Genomic DNA, 27,355 nt, shown 5'->3' with positions numbered 1-27,355 from the left:
AGGGCTGAGGAGAGATTGCCGAAGTACATTCCGATATGTATGTTTTTGTTTGTATGAATAGATGTTTATTGAGTTTTAGGGTCTTGGAGCCCTACAAATATCTGATCGACTAAACTGTGCAGGATTACGTGTTGCAGAAAGGAATGTCGAGCTAGCAGGTTTTGAAAGTGGCCCATAGCAATAGCATGGTTCCAAGGGGCATTCCGATATATATGTAGTATGATGGCTATTTGAAATTGATGAAAGAAGAAGTTTTGGAAATCACGGTCTACGATAGATAAATAATCGACACTTGCTTAAACCTCGATTAAAAAATAGGTCTTGATTACTTCTCCCCTTTTGTTTCGTGACGCACGCACATCTTGTATAGAAGGCGGCCGGCCCCATGACGCATTTGGCATCTCACTTTCCGTAATGGTATAAGAATCCACGCATGTGCACAAACATAAACATAAATACGTCCAAAGTTTTGTTCCTTATTTACGCCACATAGTAAGTCAGAGAAAAGGGCTATGTATGTGAAGGTATTTGATGCATGCTAGCTAATGAGATGCTGTGGCGAGACCAATGTAGGCACAAGCACTTAGTTTAAATATGTGAATATGTACGGAGTGTGCAAAGCAGGCAAACTATAAACAACGAGCTACTAGTTGTCGTAGTATATACGATACTCATAAAGGAGTAGTTGTAAATATAAATTCTACTGCTTTATAAGAACCCATACCATTTGTTAGGAAATATAAATTGTATAAGTCGACCGTACGCAACCCTTTAAACTGATCCAATCGATGACATGAACTTTGTTTGCTTCAATGCCACTTGCCGCATCTGAAAGTTCTTGCAAAGCGCTTCTGTGTATCGCAAGTACGATGCCCAACTCCAGGATGAGAAATAACCCCGGAAGCATCAGCGAAAGCAGCGGCAGAAGGAGGCAGTAGTGCAATGCATGTACTAACAATGCAGTGGCAAATGTACAATAATAATTTGGTAAGGTAAAAGATGTGTCTCATGCTTCATTACGGTATCCTTGTCGACAGCTTCGCGATTAATATAGTAGTCCACGTATACACAGCTCTGTCTCTAGTCATACTTGACAGTGGTGCATTTAACAATGAAGCAGTTATACGATACAATAGCTACATACAGCAGCTACAATCTGGTGCTCCAATTTGTGAGAGATTGGGGCAAAGTAGTAAGTACAAGATCATCACTTTACCGGACATGAGGACACACTCAAAGAAAGAAGATAGCGAGCAATATATAAATAGTTACGTATGTATTGTTCATGGGTAGCTGACTGGTGCATTGCAGTTCGGTTGTTAGCTTTCGATAATAAACAAACAGGAACGAGCCCGCACCTGCTCGGCGAAACTTATGTACGCCAGATGTACATACCTTACTAGGCGTTAGTATGTTCTCCTCAATAGAAAGATGCAACATGAGCAATTATAAGGTTTTAGTTGGGCATGAAACTATTGAACCACAAACAGTATCAACGAGAATGCATCTCGCTTGCTGTTATCGTTTGAATGTATGTTCAGTATGAGTATTATTCAAAGAGCTGGCAATAGAATGGTGTTTGATTTCCTTATAAGAATCGCATCGTTCGTTTCCATTGAACTTCAATTCCGATGTGATTGGTGATTTATGCGTGTACCGGGCTGGAAATGCCATGGTTTATCTTATCAATCGAAAATTATGTCAACGAATGCCGACCAACGACAATGTCGATTCCACAGAGTTAGATATTCTTCTTTACTTCCCCGATAAGGCAAACAAGTTGGGTGAATCGATCCTATAACTTTCAGGGTTTACCAGAGTCTTCTGGTTTCATCCATTGCTGTGTCCTATAATGTGGTGTGCGTACATTATACACGGAAGTACAATAACCCGTACCACACACCACACACATATATACACAGCATAACCCAACCCCTCTCCGTTTGGGTCTGTTCCCTGCTACTTTGTTTTTTACCACTATTCTATATATACCACGGAACCAAGAAAGAAGATAGATAGAACGACCGGCAACTTTGTGTGTGCTTTTTTTGTCAATAACAATATTCTGCTCCTCCCTCTCACCACACCTTTTTTTGCAATTTGACTTATGGAGCGTTCATTGACGGCGGATTTACCAGTTGAGCAAGTAGCCAGAGTCGTGAGGCGACATCTTGTCATTCGTCCAACTCGGTCACAGCATGCCTCATCGTCAAATTCAGTAGCAGCAACACCTATAGCTTCACAGATACCCCGTCGTACCACATATAACAGCAGCAGTACTAGTAGTAATAATAGCCACCGAACAGCAGCAGCAGCTACACCTGCACCACCCACAGCAACAACTGCGACTTCAACTGCTACTGCCACTGCTACAAATCAGTCAGAACAAGGCAGTTATTCAAACAATCAGCAAGATAACACGACATCCTCCATTTACAGCACGCATCACCTACTACCTGGCGGTGCGATCGTCGATGAAATATACAAGTGGACAGCACGAGTAGAGAATGAACAACAATTGCGACGGCAGCGCGCGGAATCAATCTCGTTGCCTGCAGTACGGCCGTCTATCAGCGATCCGCTCTTACAATCATTGAAGCAACCAGGCGGGTTCCGGCGCCACTATGTCCTGAGCAAAGCGGCACGCCAAGGCAAGTCCCCGCCCAACTTTGTCACATCCAGTTTTGTCGAATTCCTCTGTTTGTACGGACATTTTGGTGGCGAGGATTTGAGTGACGACGACGAAGAATCATCGTCATCTTCCTTGAGCTCTCTAAGTGATGAAGAGACTATCACTACCGCTACTACTGGGCATCGTCGGCATCATAATCATCATCATAATCATCAAGAGGAAGAAGGGTTGGCGTACCGTGGCAACAACATGATCAATCGCGCATCCTATCAATCATGCGATACTTCGACGAATTCTAACAGTAGGGGCACTAGTAATAGTAACGGCATCAATCATCAGCGCATTAATAATATCAGCAATAATAATGATAATAACGGTGGCGAAAGTAGTAGCAGAAGCGAAAGTAATCTTAATGGCGAGCCACCATTACTACCGTTACCAGCAAGCACGTCATCGACGAGAAATTATCCAGTACAGTTTCACCAGCTGCAGGCGCGTGAAACAATGCCCCTCATGTCACGATCACGGCCAGGTCAGACGCTGCAGGGCAAAGCGACCCCGGGCAAGGCTATGTTTTTGTTACTCAAATCATTTGTTACCACAGGTAAAGTATATATAAAGTCATTTGACTTTTGGATTGTTTACGGGGTAGTGGAGAGAAAAAGCAAGATGCACAAGGATCAATAAGTGGTAACAAAATGGCGTTATTTATTTTGTTGTATAGGGATCATGTTTCTGCCCAAAGCGTAAGTTACAATCGTTTAACAACAACAACAACAACAACAAACAAAATATCAGAAAAAGCTGACGGTTATGATCGTACTCGTACAATATAGGTTTTATAACGGAGGATTGGTGTTTTCGACAGTGGGAATTATTATATGGGCATTGATCTCATTGTGGTCGTTTTTATTATTGGTACAAACGCGGTTGGTGGTCCACGCGAGTTTTGGTGACATGGGCGGGGTCTTGTACGGCCCAAAGATGAAGGTTGCCGTATTGGTGGCTATCACGCTCTCACAGATCGGGTTCGTATGTGCCTACATGGTATTTGTTGCCGAAAACTTACAGTCCTTGGTCCTTGCGTTCTCCAAATGTCGCGTGCTGCTTCCAATGCATCTCTTGATCCTTGCCCAAAGTTTTGCATTTATACCCTTGGCCATGATTCGAAAGATCCAGCGTCTTTCGGTATTTGCCCTGATTGCGGATGTATTTATTGTCATTGGACTGCTTTACCTGTTCTACTATGACCTGAAGGAGTTGGTAGTGATCGGTGTGGGCGATGTCACTGTATTTTGGAACCCGATCCATTTTCCACTTTTCATCGGTACAGTTGCCTTTACATATGAAGGCATTGGCTTAGGTAAAGTGTTGTGGCATTATCGCTTAATCGCCTAATTGTCGAGTACAATGTATGTACGTTATTGATCTAACGTGTGTGTATGTATCTACATCTAGTAATACCCATCACGGAATCCATGAAAGAACCCCAAAAGTTCCCAGGCGTTTTACGCAGAACGCTTATGGTTATCACTATATTATTCATACTTCTGGGTGCGATCTCGTACCTGGCTTTTGGCGAAGATGTCCAGACGATCATCCTCCTCAATTTGCCCAGCAAAGACCCAATGGTGTCATCCATCCAAACGCTGTACTCTCTCGCTATCTGCCTCTCTATACCCTTACAACTGTTTCCGGCCATTAGAATCATGGAAAACGGACTATTCACGACACGGTCGGGCAAGAACAATGCAGTTGTCAAGTGGCAAAAGAACGTTTTTCGGGTGCTGGTTGTTTTTTTATGCGCTTGGATTGCAATTGTTGGGTCAAGAGACAAGCTGGACAAGTTTGTGTCGCTCATTGGCGCCCTTTTCTGTATACCGCTATGTTTCGTGTTTCCTCCATTGTTCCATATCAAGGCATTATCACTTCCTCCGATGCGACGTGCTGCAGATATTGCCTTGATTGGATTCGGTGTCATATGGTACTTTAATAATCTCTCACTCTCTCTACGTGTTGGTGTTGTGTAATAAGATGGGAATGGGTTGGAAGTGTATCACCATCACCAATGAAGTGTCCGTCCGTCGTGGTAACTAAAAACGTACATATGAAATCAGTATGATATCTGTTATAGGCATGACATTCCATCAATGGAACTCGGGTGATGTTGTTGATCCGATAAAGAGTTGTATTGCTCATCGAACCTAAAAAAAGATAACCGCACATCTTCACATACACAAAAAACAAGAGATAACCCCTCCACATCGTATATACCACACACAAAATAAGAAAAACAACTCACAGTTCTTAAAAAGAGAAAAATTACATATGTAAACATCCATTACTCAATTTTTACATAAGGATAAAAAGATATATATATAATATGCTATCGGTGTTATTGCCGTTGACGTTGCCGCAGACGGTGCTGATGTGATTGTTGTGGCTGACGCTGTTGCTGTTGAGGAGTAGAGGAAGAAGATGCCAATGATGATGATATTGACTCTGATGAAGACGAAGAAGCCTGGGAGTCCTTCATTGGCATGCGCACAAACATTGGGCTCGCGTCTGGGTCTTCATCTTCGGTTGATGCCATGATACGGAAAACGTGATTCCAGTTTGTAAGGGTGTCTGCCGTGCCTATGAACAAGTCGATGTGTGAGCACGTGTACATTTCTTTTGTTGACTTGGAACGTTTGACCCAAGACAAACGAACTACACACACGCGTGCCCAACACGCGTGCGTGCTTACTAACTGATAAAACACCTTTTATATCTCTTGCCAACGCCCCAAAAATAAAGGTACCTTTTACATCTTCGGCTAGGTTGTGCATGTTCTGCTGTAATTCTTCAAAGAAATGGACGAGTTCTTCACTTTGCTTTTTAATTTTGGAAAGTTCGCAAAGCTCTTGTTCCTTTTCACGAATTATGGCTGGTCGATCATCGTTTGACTGTTGTTGGTGGTGCCTCGTCGCACTGCCAGTCGAGTTGCCATTACTGTTGTTTTGAGTTCGTTGGGGTCTTGCTGATCCCCGTTGCATCAGTCAGGGCGAAGGCTATATGAATGACAAGAAAAAACGCAGAAAAAGGGATATTTCTTTTTTGGTAAGAACGACAAGTAATACTCAGATTTAGAATTTAAAATCAGGTGTTTCTTTCGGTTATGAAAAAATACAAGTAGCAGGAAGTGTGTGTAAGTAAGTATAATACAGTAAGATATTTAAGAACGGGGGTATACAAGGTATCAAACGATAAACACTGGGGAGGTTGAAGAAGCTTTTTCCTTCTTTTCATTGCTGCTGCTTGAGATTGGGAGTTGAGCGAGCCATTTTTGGTGACTTCTTATTATTCGACCTGTACAGCGAAAGAGGGCGTGGCAAACGCCGAAAAGATCTGCGCGGCCCTTGTCGCTCTTGTTCCTTTTCTTCTTGTTGATGGAGCAAGTATTCAAACGCAGGGAATGACGGCTTCACAGCAGACGGATCGTTCCAGTTGTCGAGTGAAAGCGCCAGCTCTTGCGACGCTTTAAACTCCAAACTTTCGACAATAACACTGCTACTACTCGTAATGCTGGTCCTTGGTTGATCTGAAAAGACAACAGTTGCTTGTTCTTGCTGTCGCTGCTGCTGCGCTGTTGTGTATACTAGTACTGGAGCCGTCTCAGGTTGAGGAGGAGAAAGTGGGGTTGAACGACTTGCGTTATTGTGGTTGTCGCTGTTGTTATGATCAACGGCTTTGGTGGTGACTTTGCGCCTTCGACGATTGAATGGAGCGAGTAACTGATTAAAGAAGGAAGGCATTGCTCTTTTCCTTTTCTTTGGAAGATGTTACGAAAGTGGCATGCAAGAAGGGAGTAAAAAGCATTTAAAGTGTGTGAAACCCAAACGGCAAAAAAGTTCCCAGCTTTTCTTTTTAAGTGTACAGATTAGTGTTACTCGATCAACGACGCCGCTTAATATTTCTTGGCGATGTAGTGGTATATGGGGGTGTTGGAGGTGTGAGTGGAAGATGTACATGAGTTTGATGTTGATGATATGACAAGTGAGGATGATGACGATGACGATGATTGTTGCTACTGTTGTTAATGTTGATATTGCTGTTTTGTTTGATGCATGCTGTAGAAGTAGTGATAGTAGTAGAAGTAGTAGAAGCTGTATTGTAATTACTGAAGATGCTGATGCTGTTCTCTGAAGAGGATGCTGTTGTTATTGTCCTTTTTCGTTTACGACTTGCTGCTGCTGTCGCTGCTGCTACTGTTGCTGTCGGCATTGGATCTAGCGCCAGGCCCAGTTTTTGCTGTTGTTTCTGGCACAGACTGAGGGCCAGTAGCTGATCGCCATATTCTTGCATGGCTTCCAGGCGTACGTGCAGATTGAAGTTGCATAGAAAAAGAAACTCCATCTCGAGCTTGTTTAGCTCCAGCAGTGGTAATCCGCCGACCTATTTTTGTGATATCCACAGTCAATGTGAGTTAGAAAGTGCATAAATTAGCTTTTGCGACAGTTTGAAGTCTGCCTTGGCACGTAAATGTATGCAGGCTTGTTTTTCTTCCTTTGTTCTTTTCTTTCCACCAAACATGTCGTACCTTGGCGTAGCGTGCGTTCGTATAAAAGACATCTGAAGTGAATTTGGAAGCTACAACGACACTAATGGATGATGATTGGTTTATATATTAGTAAACGAATGGAGACCGTTGTGTGCTATATAGCTATTCTGGGCTGTTGTTGTTGGTACCTGGCAATAAGCAGTCGATGGACGTTCAGCGAGTTGACGATAAACTTGCCTGGCCTTAGCTTTGAGATCCTGTCAAAATAGACCAAGATGCTGAGCAGGACTTCGTTGTTGAAGGGTGTATACTGTAATACTCTTGAAAGGTAGGCGTTGATTTTGATGTTGGGGACGGCTCTGGAATGAAATACGGTGATATTGATGGTCTTGCTGTTGTCTGGCACAAGTAGATCGTTTGCTTTGACGAGGGATTCGAGCAAGTTGGCAACCATGCTAAGCAGAGTGGAGACTGGAAACTCTGCGACGTTCATGCTAACATGGGTTCGAAAGGATAGAAGAGTGAGATAAAGATATGTGAAATGGAAAAGGCGAAAAATAGAAGAAAAGTAAAAGAGGAGAGAACAGGGGCGGATGGGTGGATTGGTTGGTTGGTGGGGGGATGTGGTTTGAGAAGGTGTGTATGGCTTTGTGTGTGTATGTGCTGTTTAGTGCGTGTGTGTCCTTGCCGCACGAGTGGTTTTCGAAAAATCGGTTTCGGACCGACCAACCATCAAGGAGAATGTCGACGTCTGCTCGAAGCAAGGCCAATCAGCCCGCGTGCGTGCCTTCAGCTATTTGGTTGGCTGCTTCCAAACACAGCTAATGTCATGAACCTTCGAAAATGGGAAATCCTCATTTTATTCCAGCGTTTGAAACAGGACCCTGCCTATTGCTACAAGACAAACGTTGTATCGAATGCCGCTGGCTGCTGGGCACCACGTGCGCTGCCTCTGCCTTCCATTACGCCATCACACATCAAAAGAGAGGACGTTGTGAGTCCCATGTGGACGATACCACCCATCCACCCACTATGATAGCTCATCAGCAGCCATCGTCTTCAAACTAACCCAATCCTCTTCTCTCTTTTTCAAACGAGTTCTTCCGTTTCATTTCTCCTTTGTGCAATGTGTCTGATGGGTAATAAATATGCTATGTCTGCCTGTGCGGCCGCTCAAATCAAGGGCGCAAATCACCTCCATTTCCAGTCGTTCTTCTGAGAACGGTTCCACCAATAAGCTCATGGCTGTCACCCCTTCTCTCTCCACAAATTTCTTTATTTGCGGCGACCTCTCTCCTCATATTTTCTGTATGACATTTTTGTGCTCGTGTCCAGAGACAATGCATGTTTCCTCCCAATTATCCTGCATGGCTGGCAAATTATCATAGCGCCTTTATCCTGAACAGCCTTTCAGCCAGCATCCATTCACACGCTGGTACAACAACCCATTTTCTTTGGCTTATAATTATTCTTTCGAATTTGATGCACGTGCGGATATCAAAAATGTTGTTTCAGTGAGCACAGCGTCCACGCTTGTCGGACATATTAGCTCTATGCTATAGAGCCTTACAACCCGTCTTCAAGCGGGGAGGCACAAGGAAGATCGTTGTCGATGCGTTGCTGTGGTTTGGAAGCCAACTGATACGTCATCAAATACATCTACTGATTTCTTTCCAAATAATGAACGCCCGTATTTTTAATGTAGTGACTTGCGTTAAGAATAAGAATAAAAAGCATCCACTATTACAAAACTTCTTTGACTAATATGTATGTCTATTGAAGAGAAAGCAGTAGTTATTGGTGCAATCTCGAGATGCCCAGTATTTTATGCAATAAAGAATATAGGTATATCCTTACGACATTGTTCTGCTTCAAGATTTAATAGTCCAAGTTCGACAGTAACCGCATTTTCGACAGATCAAACCAGTAACAAGCTGCTCTGGGATCACAGAAGCGTATCCCTTGTGGTTTTTTGTTGTTGTAGTGTGTATAACAATAAGCTAGCAAATTTATTATGGAAAATGACCAGAGGGACAACAGAAGCTCTCCAGCTCTGACTCCAACTCAGTCAGCCTAGTGAAGATATGTCTTTACTACGGTGGAAATCTTTCAGTGGGCGGGAGTCTTTAAACAAATTGCACTCGTTCTTTAAGAATTGGTTGTTCTTTTCCTCCTTATATCATCACATTACTGTATGCATACACAAAAGATACAACAGATCAAGCATTGATGATCCCAAGAAAATTATTCCTGAATTCTTCACTTACCAAGAATATCATGAGCGAATCCGAAAATCAATCATTGGTGCAAAATCGGAAAAGGGATTACTCTTATACGCTCTTGACAAATCTTCTTATATCGAAGACTTTATCAACAGCATGTATACCAAAAAGAAATCATAAAAACTGAAATACAATCATCATACGCAAAATTTTTGATGACAAATTTTCCTTGATTTCTGCTCAATGGAATGGTAATACAAAACAAAGTTCAACTGCGTATATTGGAACGAAGACGAAAAAGGTCTGAAGGGGTAGGCGGCAAAAAGACAAGACGTCCTGTACAGTATGTGAAGACATAGCATCAATGTGAGCGTATAAATAAACATCATACAAATTATTTACACGTGCTGAATGAAGTTTTTACGGTAATATATGTATTTGCTGGCTTCTTGAAGTAGAAATGTTCAGAGAGGATCTATCTTGTAGATGCCGAAACGCAAGATATACTACATTCCGATATTTCAAGAAATGAAGTCAAGCAAATGTAATGAGAATAATCATATGGCTATCGGCTATTGTTAGAAGTTTCTATGTAACCAAAAATGTCAACAAACACGAAACAAATTGCTAGAAGAATAGGAGGGAGAAAACTAAAAGTGAGGTGCTTAATAGATGGAGTGTACGTCTCGCTGCGCTTTTCAGCGAAGCAAAAAAAATCGAACAGGTGATATGCAGACAGTACAATGGGAATATCAGAGCTTAAAGATTTAGTCGGTACGACACAGGGTGAACAGTGGATATCGTGTTTGATATCTGTGCTAGGGATTATTCTTATAATATCACTTAAACAGGCATGTTTTTATCTAACCGGTGTATCACGCGTTGTTTTTATTTTCACCAGTTTAAAAACAGAGAATGTCAACGACTTCTTGAACCAAAATTTACTGTATTCTGATCAATGTATGCATTTTTTTTGGAAGAAATTGCAAGTATTTACACGTCTTTGCATCCACGAGTGAACAATGTCCTTCGACACTAATTCTTGAATCAAATCTTGGAAGTTTTTCGTCGTAAAACGCGCAAATCATAACTTCAAGAAAGAGACTTTTTTATAATGATAATTGAGCTATATACATACATCTATAGCCATTTATGAAGCGGGGTGCATATCTAAATTAACAGTTTCGCTTGATGTATATATAAACTATTCATGCATTAGCGAATCTAAATAAAACGATGTCGTCATGATATACCGTATAGCAGGTGTTGAAGTTAGATTCCCAATTTTATAGACCATATTATGCTATTCGTTGTCGTGTTTGTAGAGCTCTTTGCATGTCAGCTGTACGATTCACACGTACACGCAGGAGACACACGCGTACATCGTGAAGAAATGAATCGATGACATTGTTTTCACACTTCAACATAAGGCTAGAAGTTTCCACAAGAAATAATCTTTTATAAGAAGAATGACGAGAAGAAAGAGTTACAGTCATATCAAATTATAGGCGGAAAGGAAGGGTCAATCCCCATTGATAGGATGCTGGCATTCTTGTAGACTATAATGATTTCGCTTGGGTACACTTGTACTCTTCTGAAAGATGTACCTTGATGCGTTTATAATCATTCTAAACCTGGGGTGATCGACTTCTTACTTTATTTTCCTACTGTCATTGCACTTGATCACTGTTGGCATTACCTTTGCTGGTGAGTCATTATCGAAAATTGTACCTATGTTGACTTGCATGCTTCCGTGGACGTTTCGATTCTTTTGTTTCCCTGGATATGCAACCAATAAAATTGGTAGCAATAAACCGTGTCGCACAGACCACCTTACATATACAGGCACCACCGTGCTTCGTTTCGACACGCGAAAAAGTTACCAAACACTGTTCCACTAGTCAAGAAAAAAGTATATTAATTTGATTAAAGTTAATCCATCCCTATGATGTCATTGTGGATCATTTTACTATGCGGCATTCGTAATGATGTACCAGTGCTATTTTATTCTAAAAAACGAGCTGACCCAAAGTCTTATTCAGCATACCAGCATAGTGTGTATAGATGAGAAGGATGATGATGACTCTTCTTTCTTAGACCTCCCAACGAATCTACTGGGGAAGTTGCATGTATGGATGTACTGAAGCATCGAAGAGGAACCGAGTTTGGATTGATCTAGTACACAGCAAGTTCTAGTTGATGCAGTAGTGTAATCGTCGTCTCTATCTGATTTGTCCATTTCCTTCGGCCGATGACAGCGGACAAATCAGCCCAGATTTACGTCGCTAATATTAATCGTGATCTATTTGTGAGGGCTCTGAAATTGTCTCGTTACCAGAGGCTAAACGTATCAATATCAAATTGCATAAATAAGTAGCTTTAGTGGAAGAAAGGATGGCGCACAGAAACAGAAGTCTTACGTACACTCGTTAATTGTAGCGAGTTTGATTATAAGAGCTTTTTTATGGTGTATGTACCAATATCATGAGTAGCTCACGTTTTGACAACGAGTCATAATACCTGAAGCTTCTTCTTTTTGATGATAAATAAGGAACATACTCTTACTAGATATAGACGTATCAACACTTCCCAAGCTCAAAAAAATGACATCGTTGTTCAGCGACTATAACGTATACTTTAATCCGTGTCAGAAACCAATCATCGCGCCAAGTTGAAAAAATGTCGTGCCAAGTTTTAGATGTCGAATGCCTTACCGCCATCCTGAGAAAAAACTCAGCCGCCATTTCCAAAAAGAATCCTGCGTGATGCTGGGCGTATTGGATACTACGTAATAGCGAGCAACAGGATTTTAAGGAGCGGGTGTCGTAATAGGAAAAGCTCAACAGTTGTTGTTGTTGTTGAGAAAGATATAGTAAAAAACAATTATATCGTAGAGAGCTCATCCGAGTTTTGCCCTCGCCGGACATTGTGCAACGTTCAATTTTTCCAAATGTAAAATTGCGAACAGCGCGGGCCCGCGAGTTCCGCGTGAACGACTGGCAATCTTATCAAAAAGGGGTAATGCAAGTGAGATGATGGGTGGTACTTAATAATCACTCTAATTGCTTTTTGTGCCTGGTTGATAACGTGGTAATATAGGTGTTGTCAGTGCTTCTTTTATTACCATGGCCATCATTTGCCCAATGGTAACCGCAAGAAGTATCACACGCTTGTGAGTGTATGATGCCATAAAGTGAAGTTGCGATAACAACGGGTAGACTGTTGGTGATGCCATGAGACGGCGGTTTTTCATGATGGATTACACAATCAATTGCTTTCCTCCCCAACAATAACAATGTTGGACGGCTTATAGGTACCCTGATCAAACGAACTAGAAGAAAGAAAGGCCCTCGTACTGTGTCTCCTTTCAAACGCCCGTGTTTGTATAACGAACATACAGTGCATGTTTCGAACGTGTGCGACCGTATATTCCACTCATACAGTCTCATTTTTTTTCGAAGCATCATCGAAAACACACACAATTTACGCGAATATAGAGTCGTGTGTCCTAGATCTAAATGCGCAATCAGCTCCGGGGCCACCTCGGCTTATTCTTTGTTTATGGCTTTTTGTAACCGACGATGAAAGTGCAATTCTAATTCCACGTCTACTAATCTCTTTTCAATACATCGGCGAGGCGTCATGGTACGCTAAGACCACATTATCTCTATCCAAGTCAAAGCAAAAGGAATTGAGGGCTTGATTAATAAAGTTAATGAAGCATTAATACAGCAACGTGGCATTTACATTGCTTAAAGGGATGCACAGTGCACCATTTTGAGGAAACGGCCACAAAACACGCATGCGTGGTGAATATAATTGATCTGCAAGCATCATCATCGTCGGTTGTTAAAGAGAAAAGGAAAGGTTCCCAGATCAAAAACATGGCGTATGACAAAACAGAGAATCCAACCGGCGACTCAATCTGTTGTTATTGTTGCTGTTGTCGTCGTTCGTTTCTGTAGAAAGCTCAAGCGAGCGTTATATGTCGCATTCAATAAAAAAGACCGTGGTGGGGTGAGTCTCGATAAGCGCGGATATGAAAGGAAAAGAAGGTCAAGAAAAATAGAGTTGTATGGTAATTAGCCATATATGAAAATCGGGTGCAACCATGCCATGGTCCGCCCGGTTCCCTGACCCCCTTTTTTGTTCTCTTTTGTCTCCAAATAAGGTTGTAATATAACAAACAGCAACAACAATAGCAATACAGTAAATGGTCAAGACGCAGAGAGGTAGGACAAAACGCCACCATGCCATTTCTTCACGTTTCTCTTGTGGTTTTATATCACGATCTCAATGCGCGCAATGATAGTCATGACAGCGAAAATTTTTTTCGCTGGAGAACGGACCCACAACCCTCCGTTTTTCCTGTGTCTGTATTCTGCATAGCCTAGGCTTAAGGGTGTAATTTGATGCAAGCTTATTTCTCATACAATACACGAATAAGCTTTTTGTTGTTCTCTCTGTATTAATACATACTGATTTCGACGCCCAATTGTTACGCACGCACTTACACAGGACATTGAAGGGAAATAGAATATAAGAGCCTTTTGTCTCGTTTGTTCACGAAAGATGAGAGACGGGCGGAAATACGATGGGGCGCGATCAATTTGAAACGGAGATGGCTGCTCTTGTTGATGATGCTGATGTTGTCTGTCACACACAATGGCTGGTCCATTATGAGTTCTATAGAACAGAACGCTGCGCTCCGTAGTTACGCAGAAAAGAAACAAAAGAGATTCGGTAATTTGCCCACATTGGAAACAGCAGCAACGCAGGCACCCGGACCACCTATTACAAATCTTTACAAGCCGCCTTCATATATAAAAGACAGCGACAAACTAGTTTTTTTTGTTGTTCTTCCTTCTTTCTTTGTCTCTCAAATCCCTCAAACATTTTCTATTAACGTCGAGCTGCGCTCTACAAAAACCCCATCACATTCCCTATTTTGTATACTTCAATTGTTCTGTATATCTAAAATGACTTGTTCAAAACACCTTCTTGCTCTTTTTATCGTTGCCCTTGCGTGTCTAAGCATGGTCTTGGCCGCTCCATTGCCTGTCGAACGTAATTCGTTGCGTAAGCGTTGCCATAGCGCCGATCGTCACCAAAGTAATGCTGGTTATTACGAGGAAGGATCGAAGCATAGCAACGAAAAGAGCGATGACGAAGATGACGACGAACACAAGCCTCGTGGTCACCATCACCAAGATGACAACGACGAACAAGAGTATCCTGCTACTACCACTACCACTACTCCTGTAGCCAAGGAAACACACGATGTCACTACTACGACCAAGGAATATGAACCTGAATACACCACTACAACAACTACTGAGGAACCCAAGCCAACAACGCACCACACGACAACTACTACTGAGGAGCCCGAGCCAACAACAACGCACACGACAACTACTACTGAGGAGCCCGAGCCAACCACTACCCACACTACTACTACAACTACCGAAGCACCAGAGCCAACGACAACGACTACCACTACCACCACAACCACCACAACCACAACCGAGGAAGCCGAAGAGACAGGTAGCAGTGGCAGCAGCAGCAGCGGTGGAGGTGGCGATTACTCTGGTGAAGGAACTTGGTAAGTCCCCCTATTAACATTGCACATAAGGCCTGTATTCAATAAGAGGTACATGTACTAACAAAACCAAATGTAATTGCGTCTATAGGTACACCGTCGGCTTGGGCAGCTGTGGCCAGACAAACAGCAACTCTGAATACGTTGCTGCATTGAACCAAATTCAGATGGAGAACGGTGATAATCCCAACGACAACCCTAAGTGTGGTGACAAGCTTAATATCTCTGGTCCTAATGGCTCTGTCACGGTCACTATCGTTGATACGGTATGTACAGTATATTAAAGTCACAAGTAGTAATAAGAAAAAGGCGTGCTCTATTCGATGCTGGAACATGCAGCTAATCCTCCTCCTCTGTATATTAGTGCCCAACCTGTGCCTATGGTGATGTCGATTTGAGCCCTGCAGCTTTCACTGAGCTCGCTGATTTGAACGATGGTCGTATCGACATCTCTTGGAGCTTTGCTTAAAGAACTTTGTTTTTTTTTTCATTTATCAACATAAATCCCCCATCCCAGTCCCTTATTAAATATGTCATGTTTCTTTCTCATGTGCGCAACTGCACATCTATTGAACCATGCACAAGTATTATACGTGTATATCACTACAGTAGAATAGAAAGCAGTGCTTTCATCCCATCTCTATTCTTTCCTTGCTGGTCAATTGCATAGAGATATCTCTTCCAAAAAACAAACTAATGCTGGCTCATTAAACTATTTTCAATCTCACTGTTGTTTAACTTAGTAGCCTTTCTTCCACATCTCTCCCCCAAAAGAAGGATTCCACATTGTACAACATGTATTCTCAACCCATAAAATAAACAACATATACAATACATCTAAAAGGAAATTGATCAGTCCAATGTCAAACTTTGTACAACGTTTGAATTGAAAAGAACAGTATCATAATATACAAATAAGCAAAGCAAAAAAAAAATAAGCTGTGGGAGGAAAAGGAGTAGAAGAGAAAAATGTGGTATATATCACAAATTGGTAAATTATTATTATATTATTATTGTTTAACAAAAGGCCTGGAACAACTTATTGAAAGGACCTCCTCCTCCACGTTGTCGTCGTCCTCGGCCATCGGCATCCTTCAACAACAAGGATGCATCCTTTTTTCGATTCTTTTTGCGCTGCTGCTTGTCGTGTTTTTCTACATGCCGCACCGTATGCATGACATCTGCATACCACCATTGTTTGACAAAAACAACGACGTAGCGCGGCAAAAAGGAGACGATCACCGCGAGCAAAAGGATCAACCAGAATGACCAGCCACCGTAAAGCATCGTGCCCATGCCATAGATATTGACGTCCTGGAAAAGACCATAGATCAAGGTAAACAAAAATGTCACGAGGATTTCGGCAATCACAAAGAAGAATTGGAACCATGTCCAGTAATAGGTGTTGAATCCGAGCATAAGGTTGGCTACTATCACAGCGGCAAGAGCAACTGCTGATGAGAATTGGAGCATAGAGCTTGGTCGGCCGTTCGGATTTGGATCAAAGCCATCGTATGCAAAAAAGTATGCGTAAAAGAGTACAAGCGAGTGCCACACTGCATCGCCAAAGTAAAGCCAATATCGGATTCGTGTATAGAGTCGATGGTCGGTGCCAACTTCATAGACTTGAGGGTATTTACGTAGATAGGGAGCAGTGATGGTTTCATCAGTGCAACCTAGTTCATCATAATCAGGATTAGTAATCCAAGAATCGCAAAGTATCCTGGTATTAAATCAACTCTTTGTTTCTTACCCAAGACAACCACAGGTGCAACAGTGAAAATGACGTTGTACAGTTGTAGGAAGGAATAATCGTAAAAGATGTTGCCAGAGAATCGGCTATAAATCTGGTACCATAGAGACGGGAACACCCAGAGAACATTCTTGTAAAAGAAGTTGAGAATCATTTCCGAGATACGATGGTAGTTCCAGTGACCTTGCACCAACAAAAGTTTGTGCAGAAACCGGAACTGGGCAATCGCGTAATCTGAGGCCATGGATGCTTGAACACCTTCCTGACCAGCAATACCGACGCCAATATTGGCTGCTTGGATCATGCTCACATCATTGGCGCCGTCACCAACTGCCAGCGTCACTGCGTCTTTGCCTTGCTTCACCATTTCCACAACCAGGGCCTTTTGCAAGGGGCTGACGCGACAACAGAGTACGCTCTTGCACAGAAGTGACAGTTCGAGCAATCGACCTTTGAGCTCTTCCGTTTCGTATAGCTTCGTCAATGCAGATCCCTCAATAATGAGCGCGTTTTCGGTCATATCGTCTTTAGCTATAGCTGCCGATATCTGGGCCATCGTGTCGTCCATGTCTTCTACGACATTATTGTTGCCACGCAGCGTCCACAGATTCATGTTTCCGTCAAGTAAATTGCTTGCGTATCCAATATTGATAGCCGTTTCGAGCTTGTCCCCCGTCAGCACCCAGACCTTGATGCCTGCGCGTCTGAGATCCTCGATGCACTGAGGCACACCTTCTTGCAGCTTGTCTTCAATACCTGTCGCACCAAGCAAAGTCAAGTTTTGCTCAATGGCATCTTGTACTGCATCAATCTTCTCAAGCCGATTTTCCACTGCCGTGCTTGCCGCTTCGATCTCAGAGTTCCATTGTTCGTATTCTTCGGGTGTTAGCGTCTTACAGGCAAGCATAAGTGTCCGCAATCCGTCGTTCGAGAACGCATCCACGTCGCTCTGAGTTTGTTGTAGTATATCCTTTGACTGTGTCTTTGCATCAAGGCGCTCTAGAATCACATTGTCGGCACCTTTGCAATACAGCACAATGTCGTTCCAAGGTTCCGGTCGTTTCAAAATGACGCTCATCCGTTTTCGGGTCGAGTTGAAGTCCAAGGTATTGAGCAGCTCGAACTCGTATTCGGTGCCCAGGATATCGACAGTAAGGCGTTTGCCCTGCCGTGACAAAAATGAAAAGCCCAAATCTCGTGCGGCACTGACCAGAGCGGCTTCATCTGGCGATTCTGCCTTGTATATTAATTGGGTCTCGACCGTGCTGTCCACAATATCGGGCCGCTCGACATTGATGAGTGATTCAAATTCTTCGCCGCGTGTGCTGCTCTTGCGTCTGAGCTTGTCCTTCTTGCGTCGTCGTAAGTTCTTTTTCAGCTTTTTCCTGAGCCCTTTGCTGCTTCTGCCGCTTCGTTCGTTCGACGGGTACACTGGGTTGTTCTCTTCCGTCACTTGTGGCTGCTCGTTCTCTTCGTCATCCAGCTCGCCATCGTTGTCCATGATGACCTTGCCTTCCTTGTCAATTTTGTCTACAACGACAGTGTGACACAGAGCTAACAGCATGAAAAATTCCTGGATCCGGTCCTGCGCAGAAGACGCGGCTGCCGTCAATTCAGACGTCGTGCTCGTTTGCGTTGGGCTGGCCTTGGGCTGAAGATCCCAGAAGATGCGCGGGTCAGCGAATGGCAGGCGATCCGGGTCGAGACTGCTGTAGCGTGGTGTGAATAGCGAATACAATCCTCGTTTGTAATCTTCAAAGATGGTCAGGCGGCGCTGTTTGAAAGCGTGTTGTTGATCCGCTGCTACTGCTTCGTCGGAAAGCACGTCCTTTTCTTCAACTAACACCGCGTCATCTGTGGCTAATAAACCGGTATGCTGATCTTCTGTAGCGACTAGCTCATTGTTGTTGTTGCTGTTGCCTTTTTCATTGCGAATTCGAGCTCCTTTTGCGCCTTCCGATTCGGGAGAAAATCCATTATTTCCATATCGCTTGCCCCCAATGGTGCATTCTCGGAATTCCATAATGTTTCTAGTCAAGGTACCGGTCTTGTCTGAAAAGAGATATTCCACTTGGCCGAGCTCATCAGACAGATTCCACTATAAATATGCTTGCCGCGTCAGCTACCTTTTTTTTAACTCCATTCTACAGGACTCATGTGATGGTTGTGCTCTGCTGGAGAGATGTCTAACTCACGGATTTGGGTGTACATGCTGTGTCTGTGGCTTCGTCGTACATGTCCAGGTCGCTCCATATAAAATAGGCCTATCAGTAGAGTGATGAAGGTGCGCTGTCAGACTGATGGAAATAGCACGTGGCAAAAGTAGCTCGCTGTCTGGTGCAATGCCAAGACTTTACCTGGAAGGTTTTCACGAATTCAATAGAAACATATAATGAAATGGGTATAATGTTCTGAAACGTGATCAAACTCGACCTACGTTTCCGTTCGTTAGCCGTTGCATTACCATCGCATCGTATTCCGCTTCCGAGAACAAGCGACTTACCAGAATATCGTGAAGCCCCAGAAAGCCGGGGTGTTTGTTTCATGCGAATACAAACTCGTTCCCGCATCACTGTCATCGGCGGCCTTCATAAATCCGGCTAAAATTGCACAGACGAGGCACAATATGAATAAGACGACAAATGCTATAATGACCTTGTAATAAGTAGGTATATATTAGAACTTTCCGGCTTTTGTATAATATAGTAAAAATTATTACACAGCATTTCTCTTTTCCGCCTCACACATGTGCACTTTGGTACCCTGCTGACAGGGTAACAACAACAACAACAACAACAACAACCAACGATAGCCTACCTCTTCGTTCATCTGCTTTTCTATCCGACTTCGTTTGCTCGGCGTTTCGCCCGAGTTTTGAATGATTTTCGATTCTGTGCCTGTGTACAACACAATCGCAATCGCCCAATGCGTGTTTCTGACAACGTGACCCCGGAGCACCAAATTGTCGATCCCAATAGGTACTTTTTTGCGTTCTGTCCAGCCGTCGCTAGTGCCGTCCTTGTCGAGCAGCACCAGAGTGCCCTCAAACGTGTATAGGTCAGGTGTGGGAGCACCTGCTTCAATGTAAAAGTGAACATCGTCCAAGCATTCGGCGCCTGACTGGATATGGTTTAACTCAGGGATACCGTGACGAGGTTTGAGGTTAGTTTCGCCGTCCAAGTCTTTAGTTTCTACAAAACAGATCCCCGATGCATCTGAACTGGACACGAGCACTGCGTCTGCAGGACAGCTTTCACCGTTCCGTAAAAGAATAAAATCGCCTACTCGTACATCCATCGATAGCGATCGCCCAAATACGCCTCGCTTGTCATCTATTACTGCTGGTATTGTGAGCTGCTGTGTTGGGCTCGTTGGTGATGACGGTGATAATGGTGATGCTGCTGCTGCTGTTATCTGTTGCTGCCGCTTTTTACCTCGCAGCCTTTGCCAAAACGATAATGGAATGTTATGTGGATAATTCGGATTACTGTATCCAATAAGCGTATGCGATATACTGCCGTTATAACGTGCGTCAACCTTGTGACGCTGATAATCTTCAAATCCATCCTTGATCGCAGTAATAGCGACAACGACGCAGATAGGGAGTAACGTCAATGCAGGCGAGTCGACTCCGAAATAAGGTATCAGTTGAAGAATCGCCATGCCGAGAAAGTACATGTTGGCTGCTCTTCGGAATTGTTCAAACAAGTTTTTCGGCACAAATGTCCAGAGCGTATATTTTGACGTGCGCACCTTGTTCGTTACATACTGTCGTTTGGGATTGCTGTGCTTGTCTAATTCGTATTTTGGTAATGGCAGATTCACAAATACTCGTCGGGCGGCACCGTAAATACGACGTAACTTGACGCCGCTTGTTTTATTATTATTATTACTGCTGCTGCTGCTGTTATTGGTGGTGTTCTTGGTCGGTCCTCTCCCTCCTCCTCCTCCTCCTGGTGCTGTTCCCCCAGGAGTAGTAGCAGCAGCAGCAGCAGCAACAGCAGTAGTAGTATAATCGTCGTTCGCCTGGCGTAATATACTACTGCTGCTGCTTGTGCTGCCTGTGCGACTGCTGGCTGCATCGTTTGGCAGACCGGATTGTTGCTGACCTGTATTATTGGTGTCTCTGCTGGTCATAATGATTTCTTCATAGTTCTCGTCTCGTCGAGCAGGTAGGCTGCTAAGGGTGTCTTTTTGTTTTAGTGCCCATCGAGCCTTTACTGCTGCAGCTAAGCTGCCCATATCATATACAGAGTAAAGAGGTTAGAAAATAGGAAAGGAAACGCAAAAAGCAAAGAAGCAAATAAAAAAGAACGAAAAGAAAGAGAGAAAAGGGAAGCTGCTATGGTTATCTATAATTAGATGCGAGGCATCACACACCCACACACTCACAAAAAGAAGCAAGGCTGAGGATTTTTTTTGGTATACCGGCGGATCAAACGCGCTTCTGTTTGCGGTGTGTGTGTGTGTGTGCTACGTCTTGCTTTTTTGGGATAACTCACAATCAGTAGCGTAGGGACGGGTCCTTCCCTATATCTCCAGCTTACTGCTCTTGTATAACCAGCCCCCCTTCTCTCCGTTCATCGTCTTGGGGTTGTCACTCCCTTTCTCCCTATTCCCAACACCTAATATACAGCTCGACAGCTCCTCCGTTGCTGTTTTATACCATCATAGAGACCGTCTTTTATTACTGCGAATGTGCGTGTGCTTTTGTTTAAAGGATCGCATGCTCTTCGTGGTCTCTCCGCGAACACCCAAGCCGATGCCAGGAAATGCACAAGACTTACCTTAGCGCGGAGCTTACGGCTTAGCCACACTCAACTGACGATATATCACCGCTGTTCTACAATAATCTCCAGACCTATCTGGTCAAGAACGACTCGACTTCCTAATAGTTGGTCAGCGTTATACTAGTGCTTTTTCTTTATCCCTTGTTGGAAAACCTTAAAGCACACATACACACGTATCTCTAACGATGGCGCCACATTACACAAAAACTAAAATTGCGCTTATTATTCCATGAGAACGTGTGTTGGCGTGCACATTAATTGATAATTCTTATACATCTTGCTGTGAAAGGTTGATGGCCGTGTTTTTTGCTTGTGAGAAACTTATCTTTGGAGTAAGAATTGGAATGCGTGCGTTTGGACTGCATGTAATCATGCATGATGTATGCTTTGATAAGGTAAATTATCGTTCCTGCAACAACAACAGCAAAATTGAAGGAGGATGACATTATATGGCAGCTTGCAGAACCACAACCCTTGTGTATGCACGGATTTTGTCCTCCGATCTTTTTGTGACCATCCATCAACCGTCAAAAAGAGAAGTTGTTACTTGCTTGCGCCCTAAGTAGGTAAGTGTCGTCTATCATCTGTACAAATTGTTGTGAGCTTCCTTGGTTAAGAATAGAAATCAGGGCCTTTTTTATTTACCGTTGCACCAACCGGGATAGTGCTACTCTTCGGCATCATACGTGCTGCAGCACTGAACAAAAACAACAATAAACACTGCATCTTTTGTTATAAGCAGTACGTGCCAAGCTTTTCCTTACTTCACTAAAAGAGCAGTTAGATGATGTGCTGCCTGCTACTACATGGTTTAATGCTGTACTGTAGTCACATAACAAGAATGTATGTACATACTCTGAAAGAATTCCGGTATGTTCTAATGATGTGATGATCTACTCTAGGTCCGGAGGAACCAGTTAGTAACTACGTAGCATGGTACAGATTACTTAGCGACGCCTTGACTGTAATGACTTCTCTCCATGGTGATAAGCATGACGAGGGTGCATCTTCTTGCAAGTTGTGTTTGTAGTAAAGGCTAATAAATAATAAAAAAGATTGTCATAAAGTCATGTAAAGGCTCATATAAGAGATGAAACCAAATCTAGTAAGTGATAGACAGGGTCATAGATGTCAGTTCTGTACTTTTACCTATACGTAGAAATGTGTATAATCAGGAATGCTACGCCTGTCTTCAACAAACGTTTTTCGGATGAGCTCCAATTATGAGCGGTAGAACAGTCGAGTTTATAGTTACATAAGCGTGATATTGAAACAACGTAGAAAAAGTGGGAAGTATATTCCATGTCTTTCTTTCTAAGAAAAATAGATTGATATGACTTCAAGTATTTTCTAAATGGTCGAATTTTTATTCTGGTTGAGTACTGTATAAAGAAGATACATTAGCGTGGTAAAAGAACTCACATCCAATGTTTGAGAGAGTATTGCGCTTGGTCGGGGAGCTGATAACAACGCTGTTGCCGAAATACTCAAAACGTATGCATCTGGAAGAATGGCGCAAGCGTGTAGAAACGAAAAACTTCGTTCTTTAACTGCCAACAACGAATGTAAAGGTTTGTCTGTGAGTAAATGACTTGCCTTTTCTCTGACATATGTAGCCTTTGTTTTTAAGAATAGTATATCGGTGGCATGGTGGCACCTATTAGGTACTCACAACCACCCCAATTAAATGTTTGTCGAATTAAATTTTTGATTTTTGAAACTCTATAGATTATTGGTGATGTGAGTAAGCCATTGATTTTATTTTAGAATTATATCAACTAAGGAGCAGTAGTATGTATAAGATATATTTTCTCCAGAAGCACACGTTTACGCAGGAGCTGAGGTGTTTAGTGATATTCGTGGAGCAAAGCTATTATTGCCTCGATTTGGCGATTTATGTAATACTTCACGCATAATATCAACCCTGTTCTTCGTGTTTTGGTATATAAAATCGGCAGCGAGTTTGTTGTTCGCCAAAAATTATAAAGCGTATTAAGATTTCCAAAGGATGCTTTATTCTTACAATTTCATGCCCGGCGGCTGTCACCTGCTTTTGGTTCATTCGTTATTCCTTTCCTTTCATCATATCTTATAGCAATTTGGGCTTTTCTAGGACGGGAGCAACGGCGCGAATTGGTTGCTAATTTGATTGCAATGGAGCCTATCGTGTCTGGACCAGATAGGCCTGCACTAACGTAGATAATCACAAGTTGTTTTCAAACAGTCGGTTTTATATACGCAAGAGCAGTAATTTGATGTGCTCCTTGTTCTCTTTTTTGGAATACAAACACCTATTGATGAAGCTCACATACTCACTTGGTCCCATCACACATACAAACGTAGACGGTATATCAAAATTATATAGTCGGTCTGGATCATTGTTGGTCCAGCCTGATGTAAATATCTGAACCGAACATTGCTCTTGCGTGGCACTAATGGATCGTTTTGTTTGCTCATATTACTGACTTACTGATGGTCAACTTTTCGGATGCTGAGACCACCGGTCAGATTGGTATGAATGAATGCGACAATAACAAAAGTCTCCCGCGACACACGCATGTAAAGAGCACCCTTGACAACACGTGTGACCGATGTCAGGCGTACTCGTCGTTGTAATAATTGACAAAGAATCCGCGTGATCCATGGACTGCAATCGCGGTTGTATTGTTGGGTCCTCCAGCCTACCGAATTCTCCAGCTTTTTACTACCAGGCTTATATATAGCGAGAAAAAACAAGGAATAGTAACTTGTCTTTCTCTATTTTGAAATCAAGTCTCGGTGCTTGCAGGAATACAATAGTACAAGAGATGCATGGAGATATATGGCGTTTCACGGAGATTTTTATATTGTGGTCTGTTTGGTTGCCCAATCTCGCGATGTAATTGGCCGCGAGATCCGCGAAGTCACAACGCGGAGTATTGTAATAAGATCTTTAAAAAGACTGTCACACTATGCCTACATACAACGATACATATATCAGGGATAAAGGGGGATAATAGCAAAAATGATAGGAGCAAAATATAAACGACTAATCCATACCTCAATGAAGGAGGAGGACAGAGATACAACGACTGCAGAGCAGAGATACAACGTCTGAATGAACAGAGATAACGTCTGAGAACAGGGATATTGGAGTACAAGAGCAGATCAAAACTATATTATAATAATCGTCCATTAATGACCATTACGAGGCTATCGAGCCAAGGAACCCTTCTTGCCCTCACATACGAAGTGAAACCGATGAGAAACGACTTGACGAAAACGGCGCCAAGAGATAGAAATGCAGGGAAGAAAGAGATTGTTTATTGATAATTGCTGTAAACGAAATAAATAGAGGATTGGGTGATCCCATGACAGACAGAGGCAATAGCGGGGCCGACAGGACCACGTCACACAATTTTCCACCTTCTACAGGAGGTTCGTAATTGTAGCAACCCTTACCAAGTATTGAACGTGGTGAGCAACAGGTTTGACATAATAGCAGATGCGCAAGTAGTTTCGCTAAAATGTATTTTTCTCACTCTAATGGACTTTTTCTGTTAGGCCTCGTTGCTAGGATACAATGAGCGCTCCAAATGTTTTACGTGAAAGGAAGATCGCAGTAAGTCAGAAATCGTAGTCTCACTTAAGATCTGTTTTAGATTCAATCCAGTTGCATTAGCTGATGAATCTCCTTATGTCTTTTCTTTTTCTCGAAGGGTGGAGCCCAAGCCTACGTCCTTGGAGGAAAGCCCGAGTAAATCAAGATGATACCTGGTAGCAGCTGGGTAACACTGGGGTCTATCATCGTCCCTCTCTTGGTTTGCGTAGAGTTCTTTATTTTTTCTTTGATACACTTTTCTCAAGGGTGGAGCCCAAGCCTACGTCCTTGGAGGAAGGCCCGAGTAAGTTAATATAGTGGCACAAATGTGGCGAAGTAGGGATGTTTGGAAAGAACTCTGTGTAAAGATGATTGTATATTTTGCGTGTAACTAGTTTAATAAGTTTTTCAAAATGTGTACTAGATCCACACTATATGTATAGCTGATAGCGCGAATACCCCTTCGCTGGAGAAGCTTATGATGTACGAATGAAAACCAGCTTCGGCAGTTATTGGGAGTATGTCTGAACAGAGCAGGTCGCGTATACAACAAACTTATGATATACAAACAAAGAATTTATAAAGTACGACAATAAGCAGTGGTGGCTATAATCTAGTGCATTGATCGATCGTTACTATATTCCATCATTCGGACTGCTCATTAGAGCATCTGCAACAGTGATTTTAAAAAATGTTGGGAAGAGTTTCAATGAAACTCTGTGCGGCGTTCTATCCCTAGATCGCTTTCATAGGAGCCGCCGAAAATTCGCGTTGAGGAATTTCGGGTTTCACATTGTCCCGCACCAGAAACGCGAACACCCATTATCAACCTGAGATAAATACTCAACTGGACACATCCAGATGTATACACCAACAAACATCACTTTTTCCATATTTATATATGGTCCTATAGGAATTAAAATTTAGCTGACATAAAGTATGAGATAGCAGAAAGATGATGTGTATAGTAAAAGAAAAGTAGTTGCTCTAGAACCATCATTAGATGATTAACAAACGCGAAAGAGTGTATAGAGTCTGAATTTTTTTGACCCTAGAAAGAAGTGGCTTGGGTGTTTTCTTCCTCTTCCCTACTCTTTCTCCAACTCTTTTTTTTTATTAATTGCAGAATGAACTCTAGACATCGTAACCAACCGAACTCTACTTTACCAACTGTTACTGAAGCACTTAGTGCTGGTAATTTTGACTACAACAACAACTATCTTTGCAAGAGATGCCGCAGTGAGAAGCCTGGAATGGATTTCAGCAGTAATACTAGACCGTATAGAACCTGTGTGGCCTGCTGTACTAGAGACACTCCACCCGAAATTGTTCCGTTGGATGACATGGTAATGTTGGACTCTTTAAATGATTATTATCCTGCTGCAGATGATACGGTAAGTACATATATGTATTTTAAATTTTTTCCACTAAATTCTTGATCATTTACTACATGGTATGCAGAACGATCATTTCTATTGTTATGTAATGGTTGAACTGTACATAGAATCGATATCGATTGATCAATTGATCGAGCGAATCTTGAATGAGGTGATCAGTTGCAATGGGCATCGATATATGCTGAAGAACGAGGGGGCCCCTGAGCAAGCATTCAATCTAACCCTGATTGGAATGCGCTGGCCTCTGCATTTGCTTCTGCAAGTTCTGAAGACAGAAAAATTACATCCAACACCGTCTCAATGGATTCGACAGAGAGCAAAGCGCATAAGCTTTCATCAGAAGACAAAGAATTGATAACAGCAATGTACAAAAATTTGGATGAAGAAAGAATGTGGCGTCTGAGTATGGGGTCAATTGTCGAAAAGCAAATGGAGAAAGTTGCAGCGATGTGCAATCATGAATAGTAAGTAATGATAGCATTTTTTTCCACTACGCTATAACCTTGTGCTCGGTATATCTTAACTTTGCTTTGCATTTGTTTAGCTTATATCACTCGCTCATTTTGGATCCACAAGACAATGTTTGGGCCCTTGTCTTCACTGAGAAGGAGATCTAAGAAATAAAAACTCATCAAGCACCGAAGCTGAAGACCATGCCTGATGAAATGAATGAATATGATGGACCTATACAAAATAAATGTAATTGTTTACCTGTTGAGGAAACAGATATATACAAAAAATTATTACAAGATTGTAAATATTATGAAGATGAAACATTAAAATATAATTATATGATTGATTATAATAAATTTGATGCTGAAATTAGGGAAAAGAACAAT

General features: G+C 42.5%; 8 protein-coding genes across 8 annotated transcripts; 4 read left to right on the top strand and 4 right to left on the bottom strand.

Annotated features, from left to right (window-relative positions):
* The first annotated feature begins 1,811 nt into the window (after nt 1-1,811).
* Nucleotides 1,812-4,711, top strand: BDB00DRAFT_295376 (transmembrane amino acid transporter protein-domain-containing protein). Its single transcript, XM_053116824.1, has 4 exons — nt 1,812-3,236; nt 3,357-3,378; nt 3,469-3,995; nt 4,091-4,711. Exons 1-4 carry the CDS (start codon nt 2,108-2,110, stop codon nt 4,660-4,662), a joined length of 2,250 nt encoding a protein of 749 aa, XP_052980848.1. The 5' UTR covers nt 1,812-2,107; the 3' UTR covers nt 4,663-4,711.
* Nucleotides 4,712-5,027: 316 nt separating this feature from the next.
* On the bottom strand, nt 5,028-5,670 carry BDB00DRAFT_871140 (uncharacterized protein; the record flags this gene model as incomplete). The annotated part of the gene is made up of 2 exons (XM_053126792.1): nt 5,028-5,269; nt 5,436-5,670. 2 exons carry the CDS (start codon nt 5,668-5,670, stop codon nt 5,028-5,030), a joined length of 477 nt encoding a protein of 158 aa, XP_052980847.1.
* Nucleotides 5,671-5,795: 125 nt separating this feature from the next.
* On the bottom strand, nt 5,796-6,615 carry BDB00DRAFT_295246 (uncharacterized protein). Its single transcript, XM_053116821.1, has one exon. It carries the CDS (start codon nt 6,427-6,429, stop codon nt 5,920-5,922), a length of 510 nt encoding a protein of 169 aa, XP_052980846.1. The 5' UTR covers nt 6,430-6,615; the 3' UTR covers nt 5,796-5,919.
* Nucleotides 6,179-7,797, bottom strand: BDB00DRAFT_295250 (cyclin-domain-containing protein). Its single transcript, XM_053116822.1, has 3 exons — nt 7,364-7,797; nt 7,215-7,275; nt 6,179-7,069 (listed from the first exon to the last, which is right to left on the bottom strand). The coding sequence occupies exons 1-3, from the start codon at nt 7,666-7,668 to the stop codon at nt 6,569-6,571; spliced, it is 867 nt and encodes a 288-aa protein (XP_052980845.1). The 5' UTR covers nt 7,669-7,797; the 3' UTR covers nt 6,179-6,568.
* BDB00DRAFT_295348 (uncharacterized protein) lies at nt 7,486-8,365 on the top strand. Its single transcript, XM_053116823.1, has 2 exons — nt 7,486-7,503; nt 7,588-8,365. Exon 2 carries the CDS (start codon nt 7,717-7,719, stop codon nt 8,209-8,211), a length of 495 nt encoding a protein of 164 aa, XP_052980844.1. The 5' UTR covers nt 7,486-7,503; nt 7,588-7,716; the 3' UTR covers nt 8,212-8,365.
* A 6,068-nt stretch (nt 8,366-14,433) lies between these two features.
* On the top strand, nt 14,434-15,465 carry BDB00DRAFT_761478 (RlpA-like double-psi beta-barrel-protein domain-containing protein-containing protein; the record flags this gene model as incomplete). Its single annotated transcript, XM_053119270.1, has 3 exons — nt 14,434-14,999; nt 15,088-15,262; nt 15,361-15,465. The coding sequence occupies 3 exons, from the start codon at nt 14,434-14,436 to the stop codon at nt 15,463-15,465; spliced, it is 846 nt and encodes a 281-aa protein (XP_052980843.1).
* Nucleotides 15,466-15,840: 375 nt separating this feature from the next.
* Nucleotides 15,841-21,074, bottom strand: BDB00DRAFT_817387 (uncharacterized protein). Its single transcript, XM_053123062.1, has 6 exons — nt 19,567-21,074; nt 19,253-19,404; nt 19,107-19,182; nt 18,945-19,013; nt 16,750-18,847; nt 15,841-16,672 (listed from the first exon to the last, which is right to left on the bottom strand). The coding sequence occupies exons 1-6, from the start codon at nt 20,989-20,991 to the stop codon at nt 16,014-16,016; spliced, it is 4,479 nt and encodes a 1,492-aa protein (XP_052980842.1). The 5' UTR covers nt 20,992-21,074; the 3' UTR covers nt 15,841-16,013.
* A 5,724-nt stretch (nt 21,075-26,798) lies between these two features.
* On the top strand, nt 26,799-26,981 carry BDB00DRAFT_761532 (uncharacterized protein; the record flags this gene model as incomplete). The annotated part of the gene is made up of 1 exon (XM_053119278.1): nt 26,799-26,981. A coding segment is annotated over one exon (183 nt), but the record flags the coding sequence as incomplete, so codon positions are not given.
* Between the last annotated feature and the right edge of the window lie 374 nt (nt 26,982-27,355).

The sequence above is a fragment of the Zychaea mexicana genome (assembly GCF_025766255.1).
Source record: "Zychaea mexicana strain RSA 1403 chromosome Unknown BDB00scaffold_26, whole genome shotgun sequence".
Lineage (NCBI taxonomy): Eukaryota > Fungi > Mucoromycota > Mucoromycetes > Mucorales > Lichtheimiaceae > Zychaea > Zychaea mexicana.
This window is presented reverse-complemented; position numbering and strand designations above follow the sequence as displayed.

Coding starts and splice junctions, on each gene's coding strand:
- BDB00DRAFT_295376 (XM_053116824.1), top strand. CDS start 2,108: ATGGAGCGTTCATTGACGGCGGATTTACCAGTTGAGCAAGTAGCCAGA. Junction 3,237..3,356: donor CAAATCATTTGTTACCACAG/GTAAAGTATATA, acceptor TTTGTTGTATAG/GGATCATGTTTCTGCCCAAA. Junction 3,996..4,090: donor ATATGAAGGCATTGGCTTAG/GTAAAGTGTTGT, acceptor ATCTACATCTAG/TAATACCCATCACGGAATCC.
- BDB00DRAFT_295246 (XM_053116821.1), bottom strand. CDS start 6,429: ATGCCTTCCTTCTTTAATCAGTTACTCGCTCCATTCAATCGTCGAAGG.
- BDB00DRAFT_295250 (XM_053116822.1), bottom strand. CDS start 7,668: ATGAACGTCGCAGAGTTTCCAGTCTCCACTCTGCTTAGCATGGTTGCC. Junction 7,276..7,363: donor CATCGACTGCTTATTGCCAG/GTACCAACAACA, acceptor ATCATCCATTAG/TGTCGTTGTAGCTTCCAAAT. Junction 7,070..7,214: donor CGAACGCACGCTACGCCAAG/GTACGACATGTT, acceptor TCACAAAAATAG/GTCGGCGGATTACCACTGCT.
- BDB00DRAFT_295348 (XM_053116823.1), top strand. CDS start 7,717: ATGGAAAAGGCGAAAAATAGAAGAAAAGTAAAAGAGGAGAGAACAGGG.
- BDB00DRAFT_817387 (XM_053123062.1), bottom strand. CDS start 20,991: ATGGGCAGCTTAGCTGCAGCAGTAAAGGCTCGATGGGCACTAAAACAA. Junction 19,014..19,106: donor AATTCGTGAAAACCTTCCAG/GTAAAGTCTTGG, acceptor CTCTACTGATAG/GCCTATTTTATATGGAGCGA. Junction 18,848..18,944: donor CAGCATGTACACCCAAATCC/GTGAGTTAGACA, acceptor GCATATTTATAG/TGGAATCTGTCTGATGAGCT.